General features: G+C 39.9%; 1 protein-coding gene across 1 annotated transcript in view; it reads right to left on the reverse strand.

Annotated features, from left to right (window-relative positions):
- Window positions 1-21,595, reverse strand: part of UNC5D (unc-5 netrin receptor D) — an 80,725-nt gene that overhangs the window by 28,383 nt on the left and 30,747 nt on the right. Inside the window, exons 6-8 of the mRNA XM_015827693.1 lie at window positions 19,171-19,356; window positions 12,734-13,111; window positions 6,120-6,204 (exon numbers count right to left, since the gene is read on the reverse strand). Coding sequence (XP_015683179.1) covers window positions 6,120-6,204; window positions 12,734-13,111; window positions 19,171-19,356 — 649 coding nt within the window. The remainder of the gene's footprint in view (window positions 1-6,119; window positions 6,205-12,733; window positions 13,112-19,170; window positions 19,357-21,595) is intronic.

Below are 21,595 nucleotides of genomic sequence, written 5' to 3' on the forward strand. Positions count from 1 at the left end.
GATGACCTCCAAGGTCCCTTCCAACTTTATTATTATTATTATTATTATTATTATTATTATTATTATTATTATTATTATTATTATTATTATTATTATTATTATTATTATTATTATTATTATTATTATTATTATTATTATATTTTCATGGCAACAAAATGGAATTGATTTGCCATTTCTCTCAAGCTAGACATCTTATAACGAACAAACTAGTACTAAACACTTCAACCCTGCTTAAGTTTTCAAGAGTGGCTAAGAGTTGTCACAAACATATCACAACAATCAAATCCATGTCAAAAAAATTGTTGGAAGCACTGAAAAAAAATAATTAATTATGATGCCTAGTTCAAGAGACTACGAGACATAGTGTAGTTTTCAAGATTTAATTCTCACTGAGAGCAAAGATCTTGGCAATCCAGTGAAGTGGCAATAACCTGTGAAGACTTAAATCAATCACAAAGTATCTTTGCATTTTCTTCTTGCTCATTTGTGTGTGTTTGTTTGTTTTTTCCAAGAGAACAGCGTAGCTTTGGTACCTTCAGTTGACAATGGATATTTACAACAAATCATGTTAATGGGACTTGCTCTTTCTTCCAGAAGAATTAATAGGACAAGAAACAATACTCTTAAAGTGCAGTTAGAACCCATGAAAAAGCTCTACAATGCATAATCAGGTGCTCCAGCTTTTGCTTCTCATTAAAGCACATCTCATATTATTTGGATTCTTAGCAAACACGCACCATTGTTCATCTCTTCTTTGCTATGACAAATATACAGTAATGACAAATACCATGTTTCCCACAAAAATAAGACCGTGTCTTATATTAATTTTTTGCTCCAAAAGACGCATTAGGGTTTATTTTCCAAATTAGGTCTTATTTGGGGGAAAATACGGTACTAAATGTGTTTGGCTGGCTGACGATCTTAACTGGGGCTTAGTTTTGGGGTTGGGCTTATATTACAAGCATCCTGAAAAAAAATCATGCTAGGGCTTATTGTCTGGGGAAACACAGTATACACTAGTGGTGGGATTCAGCTGGTTCACACTGGTTAGGTAGAACCAGTAGCTAAATTTTGCTGCATTCAGAGAAACTGCTGGCTTCCAGAAGTCCAGTCTAGGCCTCGGAGGCCTCCCAGGCTTAGAACGACCCACCGGAAGTACATGGATGCCACTTCCGGAAGTCCATTCTAGGCCCCGGAGGCCCAGGCCTGCATCGAATAAGAGAACCGGTTGTTCAGGTATTTGAATTCCACCATTGGTATACACATATGACAAATATACACATAAGCACTACCACTAGTGGTCAACACTGCTGTACTTCAATGGTTAGATGGCCTAGACATTGGTATTTGAATACAGATCTTTTTAACATTTATATTTTATTGTGTTTTACTAAACTTGGTGAAATGGTAATGTGTATTGCTACTCCATGTATGCTATTCCATAGACAAAATAAATAAATGAATGAATGAATGGTCAATACAGTATCATATTATGTTGTCTTCTGAACTGGGTGCTCTTCAGTTTTACATTACATTCACTTTTATTCTTGCATGCTAGTTCCCCAGGCACTTTTTTTTTTCCTAGAAATGTTTATATGTTAGAAAGCAAACTTGCACTGCACATTCCAGACAAGTGTAGAACTGCGATGACAACCATACTCCAACTAACACTGTAAACTGGGTAGTGTCTATTTTATTTATTTGATTTTTATCCCACCTTTATTATTTTGTCTTACTCCTCCCTGTGAAGTGAGTTGGTACCCCTAAAAACATCTCTTAACTGAAATGTTTGATAACAATGATAAATCCATAAACATCTGGATAATCTGAGTTTTTTCCCCTATTTTTGCAATCCCTTTCACAAAATATCCTCTCTTCTTCTTCTTCTTCTTCTTCTTCTTCTTCTTCTTCTTCTTCTTCTTCTTCTTCTTCTTCTTCTTCTTCTTCTTCTTCTTCTTCTTCTTCTTCTTCTTCTTCTTCTTCTTCTTCTTCTTCTTCTTCTTCTTCTTCTTCTTCTTCTTCTTCTTCTTCTTCTTCTTCTTCTTCTTCTTCTTCTTCTTCCTCTTCCTCTTCCTCTTCCTCTTCCTCTTCCTCTTCCTCTTCTTCTTCTTCCTCTTCTGCACAAAGACTTGTAGATATTAAATTTTGTAGAAAGGAAACATATTTTCTTCAAGCAATCACATAAAATTTGGTCTAAACCTCTTTTAAATAGTATTATACTTCTATCTTTCCTCCTTGAAGAATAGTTTAACTTGGCAATACCTGTAATAAACATTAGCCTTGATGACTTGCTTACAAGATGTTCCTAGGATGATCTGAACAATAACACTATTCATGCTTTGTTCTTTCTAATCTACATTCTTCCAACAGATCCTATCGAGAGCATACAACGTCCCCTCAAAGAAATGAAGTATGAATGCAAAACTATCAAGGCTATGAATGAGCCACTAATGCTTTCAGTGCTTGTGACCCTCAAACCAAAACCAGCATGAATTATCTTGTTTCTTATTCATTCATTCATTCATTCATTCATTCATTCATTCATTCATTCATTTTATAGTGGTTCAAAGCACTCATCCAACACCTTAAAATCCTTGCTGGACCAGGACTTCACCTGATTTTCAAGTGCATACCTTAATCTATTTTGCAGCCAATAAATGTTGATAGATAATGGTGGAAGGAAGGAAGATGAAAGGATCCCAGAATAACTTGAGCATTTTATGAACAAACAAAAGAAAGAAATCAAACAATCTGATTAAGACAATGCCAGGTTGTAATATGTAGAAGACATACCAAAAGCTTTTTGGGTTATTTTTCCCCCAGAAGAGAAACATTATCCCAGACATAATTTCTGGGATAAACGGAAATGAACTTTGAAAAAAAAGCTACTTTTCCCAAAGCAAGGGACACAGACACAGACACAGACACACACACACACACACACACTGATGTAGCTATGTTTTCTCTGAAAAGAGTTGGAATATACTTACAGCCCAGTCAACTCCTTGAAAGAGAAAAAAATGTGCAGAATTTTAATTAAAGTTTAATTTGATATTTTCCCCCAAGAATTTCAGCAAACAAAGCTCCTAAGTTAGTTTGGTCTAGCTTGTTCTCCCCACTTTTAGCCTACAGAAGTCAAACAGCCGGGAGAGATTTGTGTGCCTTCTATTTAATTAACCTATTTTAATTCATTTCTACCATGACTTTGCAATAAAATTATCTAGGTTCAAACTTGCAGATTTTTCTTTTTAATATTTTGTTCCGTTCTTTTGTCCCTTCTCATATTTAATCTTTCACTAACCATTACCAAAAAGGACTCAGAACAGATGGACATACAGTATACAAGGTCTCACAAGGGAACTAAGCTATCAAAGGGAAGAGAGAACCTAAAGGACTTCGGATTAACTTTGGAACAGAAATCTCCAGGCATCAAAACCCTCCGTCTTCTTTCTCTCCTCCACATGCACTTTTTTTAAGCACAAGCATCAACAAGAATTATTGGTAAGTTTCCTGACATATCTGTTATAAACATCTACTGTATTCTATGCAAAGAAAGTCTTTCTCCATTCCTCCCCCACCCCATCAAGACAGAGATGTAAATCTCAACAACAATTGCAGAAATAGGAGATACACTAGGGCAGTGGTTCTCAACCTTTTTAATGCCGCGACCCCCAACCAGTCATAAGTCGAGAACTAAACCGGTTGTAAGTCGAGGACTAAACCGATCGTAAGTCGAGGACTAAACCGGTCATAAGTCAAGGACTAAACCGGTCGTAAGTCGAGGACTAAACCAGTCGTAAGTCGAGGACTAAACCAATAGTAAGTCGAGGACTAAACCGGTTGTAAGTCGAGGACTAAACCGGTTGTAAGTTGAGAACTAAACCGGTCGTAAGTCGAGGACTAAACCGGTCGTAAGTCGAGGACTAAGCCGGTCATAAGTCGAGGACTACCCAGACGGTCGTAAGTCGAGGACTTTCCCTGCCCAGGAGCACCGCACATGCATGGTTCCGCCCCCTGCGCCGGCCAAGGCGTAGCTGGCAAGCGGCAGAGACGGAGCAGGCCGACCACCAGCTGGCCCAGCCCAAGGGAGGTAGGGCACCCGCTGGAAAAGGGGAAAAAAATGGCAGACAGCCTTGCTTGGCGACCCCCGTGAAATGGTCAATCGACCCCAAATGGGGTCGCGACCCATAGGTTGAGAACCGCTGCACTAGGGAAAAAAAATATGCAGTACATTTTTAGAAGTGTCTGCATTTCCATTCTCTCTCTGGCCCTTCTCTTGATCCCTTGAAGTCCACCTACATTATAAAGCAGGACAGCACAATATTTCATGGCCCAGAAGATGAGTTCATATGATGCTTTTGAGATCCCAGATTGATTTTTCCCCACTAACAGACATTTTTTTTCCAATCAAAGAAGAGATGGAACAAAAATACTTGGGTTAATTAATCCTGGTGCATTATGCTTTAAAGTAGTAAAGAGCACAGAGCTGAATGAAGATCACTTTAATGGTGCTTATTTTATTGCAGTGTAGAAATGTTTGTTGGGGATCTTCCACCGAATCAAGTCAACAAGGGTGGTGAAGGGAATGGGCATAATAAATCTAATTCTCACAATAAACAAGAGCATTTGCAACAATCACCAGGCAACAGAGGCTGGGAACAATCAACACTTTATCACAGTATTAACAAGTAGTGAATCTGCAGAATTAAAACATAAGAGGAACCCAAGAATAAACACGCAGATACACAGACACACACTGCAGAAGCACCTGTTGGTGGTGATGGGAACCATAGAGAGCTAAACAGGGTCAAGGATAGATGGGCCAATGCTTGAAACAATTGCTAATTAGGGTTTTATAATATTATGGATTAGGGGACTGGAGGCTAAAACATATAAGGAACGGTTGCTGGAATTGGGTATGTCTAGTTTAATGAAGATAAGGACAAGGGGGACATGATAGCAGTGTTCCAATATCTCAGGAGCTGCCACAAAGAAGAGGGAGTCAAGCTATTCTCCAAAGCACCTGAAGGCAGGACAAGAAGCAACGGATGGAAACTAACCAAGGAGAGAAGCAACCTAGAACTAAGGAGAAACTTCCTGACAGTTAGAACAATTAACCAGTGGAACAACCTGCCTCCAGAAGCTGCGAATGGTCCAACACTGGAAGTTTTTAAGAAGAGACTGGACAGCCATTTGTCCGAAATGGTATAGGGTTTCCTGCCTGAGCAGGGGGTTGGACTAGATGACCTCTAAGGTCCCTTCCAACTTTTATTATTATTATTATTATTATTATTATTATTATTATTATTATTATTGTTGTTGTTGTTGTTGTTGTTGTTGTTGTTGTTATTATTAAAGATATTTGCCCAAAGTAAATAAATCCCCAAAGTATCTCAGATTTCCCAAAAAATATGTCGTTCTCCAATACTCTTTCACTTTTCAGACCATTAGGAGAACACTGAATTTCAGCTGCATATGAGGAATGGATACTGCTCATTTAAACCAACATCTGTCTTTAAATGCACACAAAGTTAGAAATGAGAAACCCATTTTTAGCTTCAAAAGGATAGAGAATACTGAAATGTTCTTGCATCTGCTATTTATCTTCCCATTCTTAATTCCGGCAGGACTCGTTTCCTGTATCAGTGCCTGGCTGACACGGAATTAGCCAAGATGTTACCTAGACTTTGCTTTAAAACCCCCACATTTTGCCTGTCTAATTCTACCTAGCTGGAATGTGAACTTTGCCTTACTTAACTAGGTCTGCCACAATTGGTTTACGATATCATTTAGTTGCTACTAGCACCTGTAAAACTACTTCAGAAAAGGAGTAAGAATAATCATTTATACAGCAATTTTTTGTCATGTAAAAATTAACATGAAGCAATAGAAATCACAGTTTATGAATTATAAGCCATCCATCCCCCAAAAGAGCAATAGTAGAACAATAAGACTTGCGGAACAGTAGTATAATACAAAGTAATGAGAAAACCAGTAACTGTTCCTTCCCTTCCCTTCCCTTCCCTTCCCTTCCCCTCTCCCACCTTGCCTTGCCTTGTCTTGTCTTGCCTTGCCTGTTAAATAGATAATATATGTATCAGACTTTGTTCCTGCCTTACCTGGATTCATCATGGTTGATTGCAAGGTAGATCTCCCAAGATGTTTCTTCAGGGATAGCCCCATGGGGAATTAGCAGGCTAACTCCTGGAACAGCAAGGACAAAAATTACTTGGAAACACTCCAAGTGCTTGTTAGAATTAAGGTGAACTGAACTTGCAACAGACAAAAGGAACACATCACTTTTATCGTGGCTTTGCGGTAGATAAATCACTGTTGCCGTCATCTGAATAGTACAACAAACATCATGTTTCAATTGATAAGCATTTATTATACTGGAATATTTGCAGAGCAATCTTTCTCCATGGTTTCAGGTAAAATTATGTTTTGTTTGCAGGAAGCGCTTGAAAACAATATTGATTATTTTTTAATAGCCTACTGCAGTAATACTTCTATTAATATGGCAAAAAGTTTTTTTTCCAGTATTAAATTGTGTAGGTATGGGTTAAAAATAATTCTTCAAAGTATCTGGGAAGTTCACATGTATCAAGGGTTTTGATGCAAAATCCTTATCCCGCTGGTTTCTGATGAATTTCTCCTCTGAAAATATAGCCTAAAATTTAGATATTTAATAATATGAAATGATGAAGTTGGATTCTAATCAGAGATGGTTCAGGTGGACTTGCTGTGGCCTTTGTTCCATGCACTTCTCTACCTTAACCATCCTTTCCCAGAGACAGTAATATCACCATGCAGAACAGGGCATAAAAAACCTTTCAAAATCCTCTGCCCAGTTCTCAAATTGGGTGGATGTTTTACTTGAAATTCTTCAACAATCTCTCAAGGGATCAAGGATTTCCCCCCTTAGTGCTGAAGGACTCTTACTGAAGTAGCTCCTGGAGAATTTCTCTTGTAATGTCTTCCCTTTGGATTTAAGTGAAGTTGGGAAGCCAAGAAAACTGCAGATTATTGAGAGAGAATTGTACAGTGAAAGACAGGACATTCACACATGCCTTTGGCTGCCTGGGAATTAAATAAGGGAGTGTTATGAGAATTTGTCTACAATTCTCATATCCTTTGGACGAATTTCTAAAGAAATTTATCTGCCATCAAACTGAATGACAGACGTAAAAACAAGAACATGTTTTCACCTGTACATTGTTTCCTCTAACAGGAGAAATAGTTGCTGTATAAATATCACTCTGAAGATCAGATCCATGCATTGTAAATTGGTCGTTAAGGGTGCCCATCACAGCCACTTCCCCATATATCACTTGGAGGACTCTTTCAGATAGTATATACAACTATCAGCTAACTCAGGGGTAGTCAACCTTGGCTCTTTTATGACTCGTGGACTTCAACTCCCAGAATTCCTGAGCCAGCTTAGCTGGCTCAGGAATTCTGGGAGTTGAAGTCCACGAGTCATAAAAGAGCCAAGGTTGACTACCCCTGAGCTAACTGCATCAGAGAGCCACAATCCTGCTTCTGGGGGCAGATTGCAAGGATAACAAAGGAGCTTCACACAATGTCCTTGCTTTAGATTTCCCATTATAAGATATCAAACAATTGGTTTGGGAACCCTTTCTCCTGAGAATGGCTATAAATGAGGGTAACGTCCATTAATATTGATACATTTAATAGAGAAAATGGAAATTCTTCCTATAGGACAACATTTATCTGGCCAATTCTATGAGAAAATAGCCTGGAGATTTTTGGAACCATTGGTATGAAAAACAATCAAACTGAGCACACAAACCCACTCAATCCCTGGGTGCACAGAAAGTGAGGCATCATAGGTCAATGATGACTTTGTTTTTAGAAAACGTTGCTATGTGTATTGAACGTAGACACACACACACAAACACATATACACCAATACACATATATGCACACATACACATACGCACAAACATACTACTAATGGATAAATATTTTTTGAGGCTGGTTTACGGCCACAAGAAACTTTAGTTAGATGATGATGATGACAGCATTAATAATATGTATGCCTAAAATATATTGGAAAAGATCATTATTAGCAGATTTCATGGGTGCATATAAAAAAGAACCCCAGCTGTCTCTAAGGAAAATATTTTCCCCATTCCTTTTGCATCTTAAGCTGCGCTAAGCCTTTTTCACAACGTACATGGGTGTTTTCACATATTTCTTCCCTCAAAATTGGCAAGAAACTGTCTCAGCTGTATTCTGCAAAAGTAGCAAATGAAATTAAGCAGCACGTTCAGAGGGGGCAGGAAAGTTGCTAAAAAGGGTTCGGTGCCATAGGACAGAGATAAAAGATATAAATAAGGCAAGTGACTTGGAGTTACAGTACATTCCACCTGTTTGGGACGGGTGTGGTCCCCAAACAACCCTACAAAATATTAGAGAGAAGGAGGGGGGAAAAGAATGGAAACCCCTCTCCCTTAAGATTTCCAAACATAGATAATTCAGTGAAGTCGCCAGCTTTTCTACCATGCAGCAGTTCTTACTAGCAATTAAATGAATCTTGGTACCAAGCCTACTAATTTATTCACTTAAATAGGAATGACATCTTGACCCGTACTGATAACGTGGCTGTGCTTATTATGATATACAAAGCGATAAATGTGCATCAGCAATTAAACCCTGCTCAGTGTGTTGCCTTCTCTTCACCTCTTTTACCCTCTTCTCCTGGGGAATAAACAATTTTGTCCCCTGGATGAGTTGAATAGCACAGATCACAAAAGAGATCCTTTCACGGGATGGTCTGTCCAGCAGCAAAACATTACAGCACAGCCCAGAATCCACAGCAAAGTGCTTCAGAGATTGAGGTTTTTTTTAACCTATCTGAGCTCCTCGAATCTTACAGTTCTGTTCAGAGGAATCATTGAGAATCTAAAGCCCAAGTCCTTGTACAGTGCTAAAATCCAATTTGATAATGCCAGCAAATATTGACCCAGTCTGTGCAGGAATACATCCTGAAGCTTAGCCCTCTTGAGATCACTGATCCTGCATGAGATATCTCTTCCTATTCAGCAGCTTCTCCAAACATTCATCTGGAATCTGCTTTTCTCAAACTTAAACCCATGTCCACGTCCTTCCCTCTAAAACAACGGAGATCATTTTCTTCTTTAAGACAGCCCTTTAGATCAGTGGTTCTCAACCTTTTTAATGCCGCGACTCCCAATCGGTCGTAAGTTGAGGACTAAACCGGTCGTAAGTCGAGGACTAAACCAGTCATAAGTCAAGGACTACCCAACCGGTCGTAAGTCGAGGACTTTCCCTGCCCGGGAGCACCGCGCATGCGTGGGTCCGCCCCCTGCGCCGGCCGAGGCGTAGCTGGCAAGCGGCAGAGACGGAGCAGGCCGACCACCAGCTGGCCCAGCTCAAGGGAGGTAAGGCACCCACTGGAAAAGGGGAAAAAAATGGACAGCCTTGCTTGGCGACCCCCGTGAAATGGTCGATCGAACCCAAATGGGGTCGCGACCCATAGGTTGAGAACCGCTGCTTTAGATACTGTCATGTCCGATTGTCCAGGGATGCATGCCCAGTTGCAAATGCATTCATATGAATGTTTGGGCAATCCAATATGCACCACCTTTCAAAACACATTTGTGAATCCTGCAGAACCGAGTATGCTATTTTGCTACTTGATCTAAAACAACCCATATCACATGTAAGCTACTGCTCATAATTGGGAGGATCTGTTCTTTATTTGCCTTACAGGACAATAGCTTGGAATTGTACTTTTAAATCCATCCTCTTCGTCATCCAAATGTTTTAACATATAGTGAGCAGTGAAGGGGCAGGAACAGTGTCTGCAGGATACGATTAAAAAAAAAGTCAAAGTGAAAGTAATTTCACTGTCAAAGTAAGGTTAAAGCTCAGTCTGGCTTTTAAGAGATCACAGTATCACAGGTCTTCCCTGGAGGCACAGATAATAAGTTGAGATGTGTGAGTTTTCTGTTTGAATGGTTGACTCTTCCACTGAAAATCCATTTGCTGAGTCTAATCACACCAGGTGCCTTTGTGTTGATGTGAACATTCAGTGGACTTTGTGCATTTATGTACACACAAATACACACAGACAGAGAGACACACAAACTCATACATTTTTATTCAATCAAACCTCGCCATTTGGAATCTAAAAGTGAATCTTGACTGGTCTTCATCCCTTTAAATCAGCGGTCCCTCTGTTTTCTCTTGGATGATGGAAACCCGTGGAAGAGCAATTCCGAAAAAGACATCTGTATTTAGGCAGAGCTATACAGGAGTTCGTGTATCTGGTTTATGTTGTTAATTGCGAAGTCATGTCCGACCCATCGCGACCCCATGGACAATGTTCCTCCAGGCCTTCCTGTCCTCTACCATCTTCTGGAGTCCATTGAAGCTCACGCCTACTGCTTCAGTGACTCCATCCAGCCACCTCATTCTCTGTCGTCCCCTTCTTCTCTTGCCCTCAATCTTTCCCAGCATTAGGCCCTTCTCCAGTGAGTCCTTCCTTCTCATTAGGTGGCCAAAGTACTTGAGTTTCAACTTCAGGATATGGCCTTCTAAAGAGCAGTCGGGGTTGATCTCTTCTAGGACTGATTGGTTTGAACACCTTGCAGTCCAAGGGACTCGCAGGAGTCTTCTTCTCCAGCACCCTATCATTTTTGACAAGAGTGATTTATGCAAGGCTTTGACCCCTTTCATGATTATTAGATCTATTTTGCTGTTATTATTCTTTGACTGTTATTCTACAGCACCATGCCCATGTGGAATGAGGCAGAATCCGTAAAGTCAATAAATAAATGTTTCAATGAAATCAGGGGCGAGGGTCTTTTAATGATTCCATGGCTCTGAGGTGGTTGCATGTGCTTTGATTTCATGGTATGGTCTCTCTCCAGTGGCCTGAACCAGAATGAGTCTAGTAGCACCTCGTCCAGTTTACACATTTGAAAACGTTGCTACCAGACTCCTTATTTTTGTATAGACTATATAGCTCCCCTCTTGCAACATTCATTGGTCTATTGCTACCCTGAATTTACATTATAATAGAATTCCTTTTGTGGGCCTTTGTCTTATTAGAAAGCAAATAAATCAGAAAGGCTGCAGAATGCTAGTGAGATATGTTTGGGGAACCAAAATGACAGTTGGTTTGATCATTTCATTACAATGGAGTTTTTAAAAAATACACTTTCCACCAAAGAATATGCAACAAATGCATCCCAAGAGTAAAGTAAGAAAAAACAGAAGCTTATTTTATAGGGAAAGAAAACTTAAGAATTTGAGTGCACCAAAGAAGAGAGGAATGGCTATTTTCATAATGCCTTTTGGGGAGAAGCTTGAAAGAAACTTATGATTTGCCACAGTTGGAAAGCAAGTGTGTGTGTGTGTGTGTGTGTGTGTGTGTGTGTGTGTTTGTGTGTGTGTGTTCCATTGGATTCAGCAGGGCTGTGATAAATAACCTGGGGGTGGAGAGAGCGTGTTACCTCAATTCTTCTTCTACAGAACGGCAAATGGAATGAGCTCATCCATTGAACTGAGTGAATGTTAGATTACAAGCTTACTTACCATATAAAAAGTATTCTGTTAATCGTTAAGGTATTGATGTGCCAAATTATCCATTCACCTTTAATTTGCTCCATTCATGAAAGTATGTGCAGGAAGAGATGGGGAGCAAATTAAATAGCAGTGATTTGAAATGGAAAATCTTTGAGAAGTCTCACACTACAGGAGAGATTGCCTTCCTTGGGTGATGGCTGAGGAGATCTGTCTTTAAGAAACTGTTTAAACTTAGTTTCTGTACTCACTTGCGTGGGTACAGAAGCTCTCTCCATCTTGCAGTTTCTTCCATCTTTGGATAATTATGTGCCCCATAATAATCATGGAACAGAATACCTTCCCAGGTGATTATGCAGGGTTGATTGGTCGTATAACCATTCGCTCAAAGAACTGGAAGAAACTCAAAAACAGAGACCACTCAGCCACTTCCAAGCTAAGGTATCCTCTCCTCCCCACTTCTACAAAGTCAGCTGCCACCTTATGCTTGCTTGTGTTTTGCTGCTATGCAGTGGCAGACCGCCATGAACTGTGGGGAGGGGGAAGGAAGGGGGAAATGCTTGGGGAAATGAAAGTAAGTGCTGTACTTCCTTGAGACACTGCCTCAAGGTCACCCAGTTGGAAAAAGGAGGGGGCTGCGTACTAAACTGCCCTTGGAATGACCGTTATGAAAACATCTTGCCTAAACCTGATTGGTTATACTGGGATGGGCAATGAGAGACAGTTAAGGGAGGGAAAAGTAGAACTTAGCAGTTTTGGCACGATTTTCAGTTTTGGCTTTACATTACTGCAATACCCTTGACCTCTAATAAACTATACCTTTTTTAACAAATGGAGCCAAGGATCATTTTTATTTAGAGGTTTAAATTGCGGCAGGTCCGAAATTATTTTATCCCCTATCAAAGAAAAATTGTGCTTCTTTTTAGGAATTAAGAAAAAAAAACCTCACAGCTTCAGTGGGAGGATTAAAACAGCTTTACCAAATTGTTAGCTAGTCACAGTTACTTCTCTACATGCAAAAGTTCACACATCACATTCCTCTGAGAGAAAGCTGACAGAAGCATTTATTACTGTTGCATATTTTTAAATAAACCCAAGGGAGAAAATCCAATTACGCCTGCATTTCCAAATGTTTGCAAATTCGGCAGAAACCCACCTGTGTTGGGAATTCCTAAACGCCCTCCCAGATGACCAAATATGCTGGTAGCCCTCATATCGTTTTGCTTGGAAAGGGATGAGAGATTCTGGATGTAGGCCGTTTTGTTCTTCACATGCACAGGATTGAAAGTTTTGTTGTTGTCATGCGGAAACGTCCCGGAATGAGTTTTCCCGTGATACTCCGAATGTTCTGTCACACCCAACGACACCATAAATGAACTCTGAACTTTGACTTTGATATCAGACAAAGGGTTGAAGAGGGAGGATTCTGTCATTAGCTCCTTGTCAATGGGATCTTGAAGGCATATGGGTCCACTGTAGGTTCTACTGACAGTCAGGTCAGGCTGCATGGATGAGTTCAAAAGCAAGGAGTTACCTGATAGAAGGAAATTGATCAAGCAATCAGTTACCATTGCTACGTAGAACCCTAAGCGTTGTCTGCATACTTAGTTCCACATTAAGATTGCAAACCTTGAGCAACGTTACATTAGGTTTCAAATGGGAGATTTTTGTAATAAATTACAAGTAAGTAAATGTGTTTTTTTTCCAAACAGAAAACTAATTATCAGGAGGAAAATTTATGCCCGAGGCAACCACAGTTTCTGTTGGAAAACTACAGATATCTTAGACCAAGCCAGCTCTAAATAAATTCACTGAGCTTGGATATTTTCCTGTAAGATATTTCATGACCAGGATACATAACATCATTTGTGCATGAGAATATAGGGTTTACTGGCAGAGCAAGCTACTATGAATAAGCCACCAGCAAATCAAGTCTCCCATGTTGTAGAGATTAAGGAAGGTGACCTTGAGGGAGGGACACGAGCTCTGTAAACAAGAGGTAAAACATTTTGTCTAAGTCCAGAATGTTCAGATAATCTTCAGAAGTGGCTCAGACAGACACTTCCTTAATTCACCTGGAGTAAATGAAGGAGAAGAAGTTACAACACAATCAGACTTGCAAAATTCTATTATGACAGCCAATCTGAATAAAAGTATTTTATTTAGATTTCCTTTGGAGATGATTTCTTGGTCTGGTCTACCTATGGGGCTTACATATAGACTGATGGTGTTAACTAGCATCTGCAGGAAAACAATCAAGTTCAGAAAACACCTAAAACCAATAGTTTAACCGTCAGTTACCTTTATTATTGAGATTCAAAAATGCAAGAAAAGCCATAGAGATGTGACTCTGAATGAACTATCCATCTATAGGTGCATCGAATTAAGCTTCACCTAAACACTATTCAAGAAGAGAAGCAACCAAAGGAGAAGGAAAGAGGCAAACAGACCTAAACACACACTGTTCCTCATTATGTCTCTGTTAATTAACAACCAGATAAGCAGGAACCAACACCAGATAAAGAAGAATAAAGAAGAAACCATATCCCACCCCAAAAGCAACCAAGGAAAAGAAATAATCAAGGCTGAAAGGACAATCTACCACATGTAAACAGGCAGAAAACCCCACTCCTCCATGCCCTGATGATGTTACCCAGAGAGGTAATGAAACATGTCCGGGAAGAGAAGTAAGCACAGAGGCCAGCCAAAATAAATAATTCAATCCTGAGCTACATACATTTTCCACTAATTGCAACATTGCCAGTAAAGTGCTCATCCCATTTTACTTCATACTTCAGAGCAGAACAAGCTCTTGTCACCTGTTCATAATGCTTGTTTAAAATAGAACACACTATATACAAGCAAAATTAACATCGCGGTCTGGTGCTCTTCACCTTTGATTTTAAATTGAGTCAAGGAAAATGCTCCACTCGCTTTACTCCAAACTAAGTAATCTCTTATGCTCAACTTTTCTGGCTATGCTGAAACTTTGGAGATATCCGGGAGACAAATCAGGGGAATTAAGAAGCTGTGTTTCTCCAATGTTCTGATAGAGATGCGGTTGTGGTTGCTTACTGTTGATCAGAATAAGATAATTCACAGACTTTTTATTATTATTCTACTGTAGACACCAGAACCCCTTTATGGATTGCTGCCTTGTCGTGGCGAAGGGGCTTGCGTAACTCAATGAAGCTATGAGCTATGCCAGTGGTGGCGAACCTTTTAGAGACCGAGTGCCCAAACTGCAACCCAAAACCCACTTATGTATTGCGGGTGCCGGGTGGGCGTGGCCCGCTGGGTGGGCGTGGTCCACTGGGTGGGCATGGCCTCTGCCACCCGGATCTATGCCTCCAGAGCGATTTCGTCCCCCCCCCACGGCCAAGAGAGAGCAAGAGCACAGGCGCATGTGGAGAGGCGGAGGGGAGCAGCCTCTGGGGCGATGGCGCGCGTGCCCACAGGGACAGCTCCGCGTGCCGTCTGTGGCACCCGTGACATAGGTTCGCCACCACGGAGCTATGCCATGCAGGGCCACCCAAGATGGACAGGTCATAGCAGAGAGTTCTGACAAAATGTGATCCACTGGAGAAGGAAATGGCAAACCACTCCAGAATCTTTGCCATGAAAACCCCGTGGACAGTACTAAAAGGCAAAAAGATATGATGCTGGAAGATGAGCCCCTCAGGTCGGAAGGTGTGCTACTGGGAAAGAGCAGAGGGCTAGTACTAGTAGCACCAGAAAGAATGAAGCGACTGGGCCAAAGCCGAAAGGACGCTCAGCTGTGGATATATCTGGTGGTGAAAGGAAAGTCCGATGCTGTAAAAATCTTTCTCCATAGGAACCTGGAATGTAAGACAGAGAATGAGGTGGCTGGATGGAGTCACTGAAGCAGTAGGTGTGAACTTAAATAGACTCCAGAAGATGGTAGAGGACAGACCTGGAGGAACGTTGTCCATGGGGTCGCGATGGGTCGGACACGGCTTCGCAATTAACAACAACAAGACACCAGAAGAGAAAGACATCCAAATGAATGGATAGAATAAGGAGAAAAAAGTAGGTGAGTGGGTGGGATTAGATCTCTAATCCTTTCCAGGGGTACAACAGTCTCTAAATAGTCTCCCTGATTATTATTATTTTTAAAATACCGCTTTCAAGAAACCAATTTCTGAATGGGTAGAGTTCAGTCAATGATTATTCTCCTATCAGCATTAAACAATCTCGGTTTTTTGGTAATTTATATACTGTACATTTATATATGACAGTGTGTGGGAATATTTTTTACATATGTTGAAGTTATTTTGTTAACTTTTATTCTCAACAGTTTGACATCCTTGCCCAAATGTTTTTGTGCTTCAGTGATTTTCTCAGCATGTATAAGCACACACACACACAAATATAAGACTTATTGTTATATGTATGTGTACATAAGGGCATATGCATAGATTTTTTTTTTTCAGTTTTCCATCCACAATTGTGCTGTTACCATGTAATTTGAATTCCTATAAAAATAGATGCTTTTCTTTTCTTTTTCTTTTTTCTTTAGTTTACTCTTGAATTTCTCTCTCCTTCTTTCTCTCTTGATGTGTGGGTGTATTAATAATACATGCTGTGAGAAATAGCTAAAAATCTCATTATGGGAACTCTTTGGCTCAGTGACTACCGAGCAAATTGGAGGCCCAGATTTCTAAGAGGACTGATTTTCCCCCAGGTTCTTACCCTGAATCATAGAGTGAAACGGTTGAAAGGCACTGTGAAAATCATGAAATCCGCTACTACTACATCTTAACTGATGGCCATCATCTTGGATATGTTTAAACTACATCCTTAACTGATGGCCATCATCTTGGATATGTTTAAACTACATCCTTAACTGATGGCCATCATCTTGGAGATGTTTAAACATCTCCAACAAAGGAAGGTTCACCACCTCCTTTTGCATGATGGAATCACTTGTAGCATTAGGACACTCTTCTTGATATCTGATTTGTAATGTAAACCCATTGTTTTGGGGGTCTTTCTTTCTGGAACAATTTTGAACCATACTGCTTCATCTTCCTCTACAGGATAATTTCTATCAGATGTGAAGAATCACAATCACATGTAAGTTCCAGTTCAGTAGATTTATTGCTCAAGCCTATACAAAAGAATGTGGTCAACTAACGGGCAGCACTAAACTGGCGCTTGATAAGAGTTAATGGAATTAAAGGGGGACTGGACATGGAGCCTTTGTGGACATGTAAGGATTCTAGGCTGAGTCCTCCCTTGACTCTGTCCCCAGGCTCTGCCTATTTTTCTCCTACAGTTTCCTACAGATTGGTTGTTTCTCATATGTGTATGAGATTGTGTATGTGAATCACTGTATAGATGAAATATTTAGTAGATTTAGTCATTGCATAGTTTCCTCGTTAAACTCTCAGTACTAATATAGTACTTCCTTCCTCCCCCCAATCACCATGGAAATTAAAATGAGTATCTCATCTAGATAATTTAATATATTCATTATAATAATATAGATGATGAAGGGCTGGAGGGAATTTATGGGGGATAAAGGGCTTGGGACTGATAGCTGTTAAGAAGAACCTTATGATCTTCCCTGTAGAGTTGTAGTAGACAGGCCAAAAAATAATGGGGTTAATTATGTGAAATTAGATTCTATTTGGATATCAGGTTTAAAAAAATCCCAATACAGTAATAAGATATGTTCCAATTCATCTTGGGAGTCGGTGGTCTCTCTTTTGTTGGAAATGTTTAAAAACTGGATTGCTAACTGTTGGCAATGCCCTGGTACAGGATCCCTGCTCTGGGCAGATGATCTTCAGGATGTCTTTCATTCGACTCTTATACTTTATGATTCTATGGAAAGATTTTTTTTAATCTCCTTTCTTTCTTAAGGATATATAAGTAAATAACCATAGTTGTCTTCACATTTCTAGCACCAGGGTTTTCAGAAACCAGAATGTTATTTCAAAAGAAAAGAGAAACTCTAACTTGTTACATAAAGTTTTCAAGAAAAGGGTCCTTAGGGAAAAATATCACAATGTACAATTTAAGGTTTCCTGAGTGTTTGATGATACATTTAAGCAATGACTAAACTTGACAAATTGGGCTTTATATAATATAACACACTACTCATGTCTTCAACTCTCCGTGAATGGACCATCTTTTTCAAGTAGAGATCCACTAGAGCTGAGATCAGAAGTGCCAAGTTTGAATAATGATACTTGAACAATGGGATGCACTATATAACTTATATAGGACACGAAGTCAGCTGAGTGGGGGTTTTTTCTCACCACTCAACATATAAACATTTCTGTGGGATTTAATAAACAATGAACAATGGTTCAGGAATTCTGAATCCATTCAATTGTTCAATGAAGATGTCTATCAGACCTTTTAACACTGAATCAATCAGATGTTACAATAGTATTCTTTATTACTACTGCAATCTAGGAGTTAAACACAATCAATTTATTGGGTTTAAAGATGCTTACAAAACCTCCTTTTTAAATGTGGTGCTGCTGTACTTAAATAATAATAACAATAAGCACACAGCTTGAGTTTGTTACATGGATGTCTTTGCATATGTTGGACAAAAGTCTACTCCAAGTGGCTATACTCACTGGTGCTGACTGTTCCAAACATTCACCAAAATGTACCACTCCTATTAAGTTATGATTGTATTAGAACAGGGGTCTTCAAACTTGGCAACTTTAAGACTTGTGGACTTCAACTCCCAACAGCCAGGGCTGGCTGTGGAATTGTGGGAGTTGAAGTCCACAAGTCTTAAAGTTGCCAAGTTTGAAGACCCCTGTATTAGAACTATATCATCTATACATCCTGGCTTACATTCCATTGTGGTTTCTCAATGGATGTGCGGACTGGAAGGGAAGACTCAATTCCACCCATTGTCTGATTCAAAAGGGATGCATTTTCACCGGAATTTGGTAAGAAATATTACCAAGATATCTAGAAGCATGATTAGCTTGCTATGCCTATACAGAAAGCTGACAACTTACCAGTTGTCTAACGGAGGAAGCCCAGCAATGTAGGAAGAATTTACTTGTTTACATGATCACAGAGTGGGTCTCCTCAGGGTGCCGTCAGCCAGACAGTGCCGGCTGGCGACCCCCAGGGCGAGGGCCTTCTCGGTGGGAGCCCCCACCCTCTGGAACGAACTACCCCCAGAGATCCGGGTGATCCCGGATCTCCCCTCCTTCCGCCGCGCCCTAAAGACATGGCTTTTTCAACAAGCGGGATTGGCCTAGGGAATTTTAGTGGGGTTTTTTAAGGGAAATTTTAATTTTTAGGCCACTGCAAATATTTCCTTTTAATCTGGTTTTAAATTGATATTTACTGTAATGTTGGTTTTATAAGGCTGTCAGCCGCCCTGAGTCCGGTAAGGAGAAGGGCGGGATACAAATCAAATAAATAAATAAATAAATAAAATAAAAATCAATATGGCATAAGGGGATGAGCAGGAAGTCAATCCCACACCACATACAGTACACACATGAAAAGTCAAGGAAGCTTAAAACTGGTCACCTAATTCCACTGATCAGATCCTTCCTCCAAAAGTCATTGTCCAATTTTACCAACCTTGTCGGACAGTTTTAAAATTAAAGGTCTGGAAGCCTCCTGTCAGAGCTGAGGAGTCAATCACATCCACGCCATATTCACTCTGGCTCCTCCTGTAGAGAGTCACCCCAATAACAATGACGGCAACAGCAATGACGGCGGCCCCAAGGCCTGAGTACAGGGCGATGTCTGTTGGGTTTTCAATGTCTGTAAGAAGAGAAGAAATAGCATAAATGAGTGCAGTCTGTCCTGACTGCTAGTGCCAATTCAAAACCAATGTTCAGCTTAATCATGCAGAAGCTTTGATTGTGAGAATAGGAATAATTATCTCAGAAGGAAAATCACTACCCATGATCAGCCTGCCTGCACTGTTAAATTAGTGGAGGGTTTTTTTTTCCTGGTCTTCCTATAGAAAGTAGGGGGAAGTGGAAATAAAAATGGGTAATTAATTCCTATAGGATTCTGCAATGGGAGAAACATTAAATCTGGATATCTCAAAGGTACTTTGTTTTTCCTTGAAAACATTTTGCTTTTCATTCAAGAAACTTCCATCAGAACTGAAGAAAGCTTCTTGGATGAGAAGTGAAATGTCTTCAAGGAAAAACAAAGTCCAGTTGCCTTTTGCAAAAAGCACCTTGGGACAACCATGACCTGGATAACTTAGAATCTCCATAGACATCAAATCTGGATAGCGTCCATTTTCCCCCTTCCCAACGATATAATGCCCTCTGGAAAATATGTCCAATCCATATGAACCATGATGCCCTTAGAGAATCATAGCATCGGCAGGACAATTTAACCCATTCCTGCATTGCAGTTTAGAGAAGAAATTCAAATTAAAGCTTCCAAAATAGAAGGCAATGACCTGAGGGGTCCCAAAAAAGATAACAGGTTATTTAAAAGAACTTGACAATGCTTTAAGCACGCTGAATCAGACACACCTGGTCACCTCAATCTTCTTCTAATGTAAATGAAACGCCTTTCGATTCTTGTGCCTGATTTTGCAAATGTCCAGCTAACTACTTGGGGGAAGGGAACCGGGAGGGAGGGACAATGGAAGGCTTTTTAAAAGATGCTAATTTATTCAATAAGTGTATCTCTGTGTTTAAGAATGAGCAGGTGTGTTTCTGCCTTCCCTTTGCTCATGGCCTCTTCAAATGAATCTCCCAAGTTGAAGGTACTTGTTTAAGATGCATGTTCTGAAGAGGGGTACACAGCCCTGATCCAGGATAACTCACCAGGGCCAGTTCACCATGGCCAACTCATTGTGGCAAACTAGCTGTTGCCAACTCACTATGGAACAATTCATTGTGCGACAACACATCACGGGACAATTCAACACTGTATTAGTTTCATTTAATTACTTTTATTATGGGTGACCATGTTTTCATTGAAATTATTGTAACTCTTATATTTGTTGATTGACTTTCTTATTTTATTCTTGTTGGCCATGGTTCCATTGAAATTAATTTAACTTTTGTATTTGTTGAATTTTCCCATGGCGAATTCTCCCACGGTGAGTTGGCTACAGTGAGTTGACTGTGGCCAGTTGTCCCATTCCAACACAGCCTGTGTGGTAGAGAGTGGGTAGAAAGGAAAATAAGACAGATTATTCAGAAAGCTCCCTTTCCAATGGAAAAGCTTGGAGGGATATTGGTTTTATTTTGCTGGTTTAAAACCACGGGCTTATTACTTTTCACTCAGCTGTCCTTTGTGCTCTCAAGTTCATTTTGCTTGAGAAATATAGTGCTGGTAATCTGAGTGGGAAGTCCTTCTCCATCTATGTCTGTCTGTCTATCTGTCATCCATCCATCCATCCATTTTAATCAGTGGGCAGACTTGGACTTTCAAGAGTACGCCAATTCTTCAATAGCAGGTATCGGTAGAGAAATTAGAAGGCACCGCATTTAAGCCATCAGGAGAAGCACAACGTAGTAAATAGAATAAACATAAATACAAAATGGCAGCTTTATCTGCCCATCCCACCCACCCTCCCTCAAGGCAGGACAATCTGCCCCAAATAAGCTAACTATAGGAATGCATCAAGATATCAAAAAATGATGCTTTATATTTCTTTGACTGTTTCTTGACTGTTATTCTTCCATTCCAATTCTCTCCATAGAAAACAGGCATTAATCTTTGTCAGTGGGCCCAATTAGGCAATGTCACAGCAACAGCTTGTGACACAGGATTCTGAAAATAATGTCACTTCAAGAAAAATACAGAGTCCACAAATGGATCTATCTTTCCTTTTCACGTCTTCAAATCAAGCAACAGAAAACACACGCATGCATGCACACACAAAGAATGTTCAGAAAGATTTTGTTCATGTAAATGGATACTGTAGAGTTGTTGATATTTTATGTACACAGCGCTACATTTGTTGTTATTTATTTACACTGGGACCACTGATTTATGTGCTTCTTTTTTCTTTTTTTCTTTTTGC

This window comes from Protobothrops mucrosquamatus, unplaced genomic scaffold (genome assembly GCF_001527695.2).
Source record: "Protobothrops mucrosquamatus isolate PMUCROS unplaced genomic scaffold, P.Mucros_1.0 scaffold3876, whole genome shotgun sequence".
NCBI lineage: Eukaryota > Metazoa > Chordata > Lepidosauria > Squamata > Viperidae > Protobothrops > Protobothrops mucrosquamatus.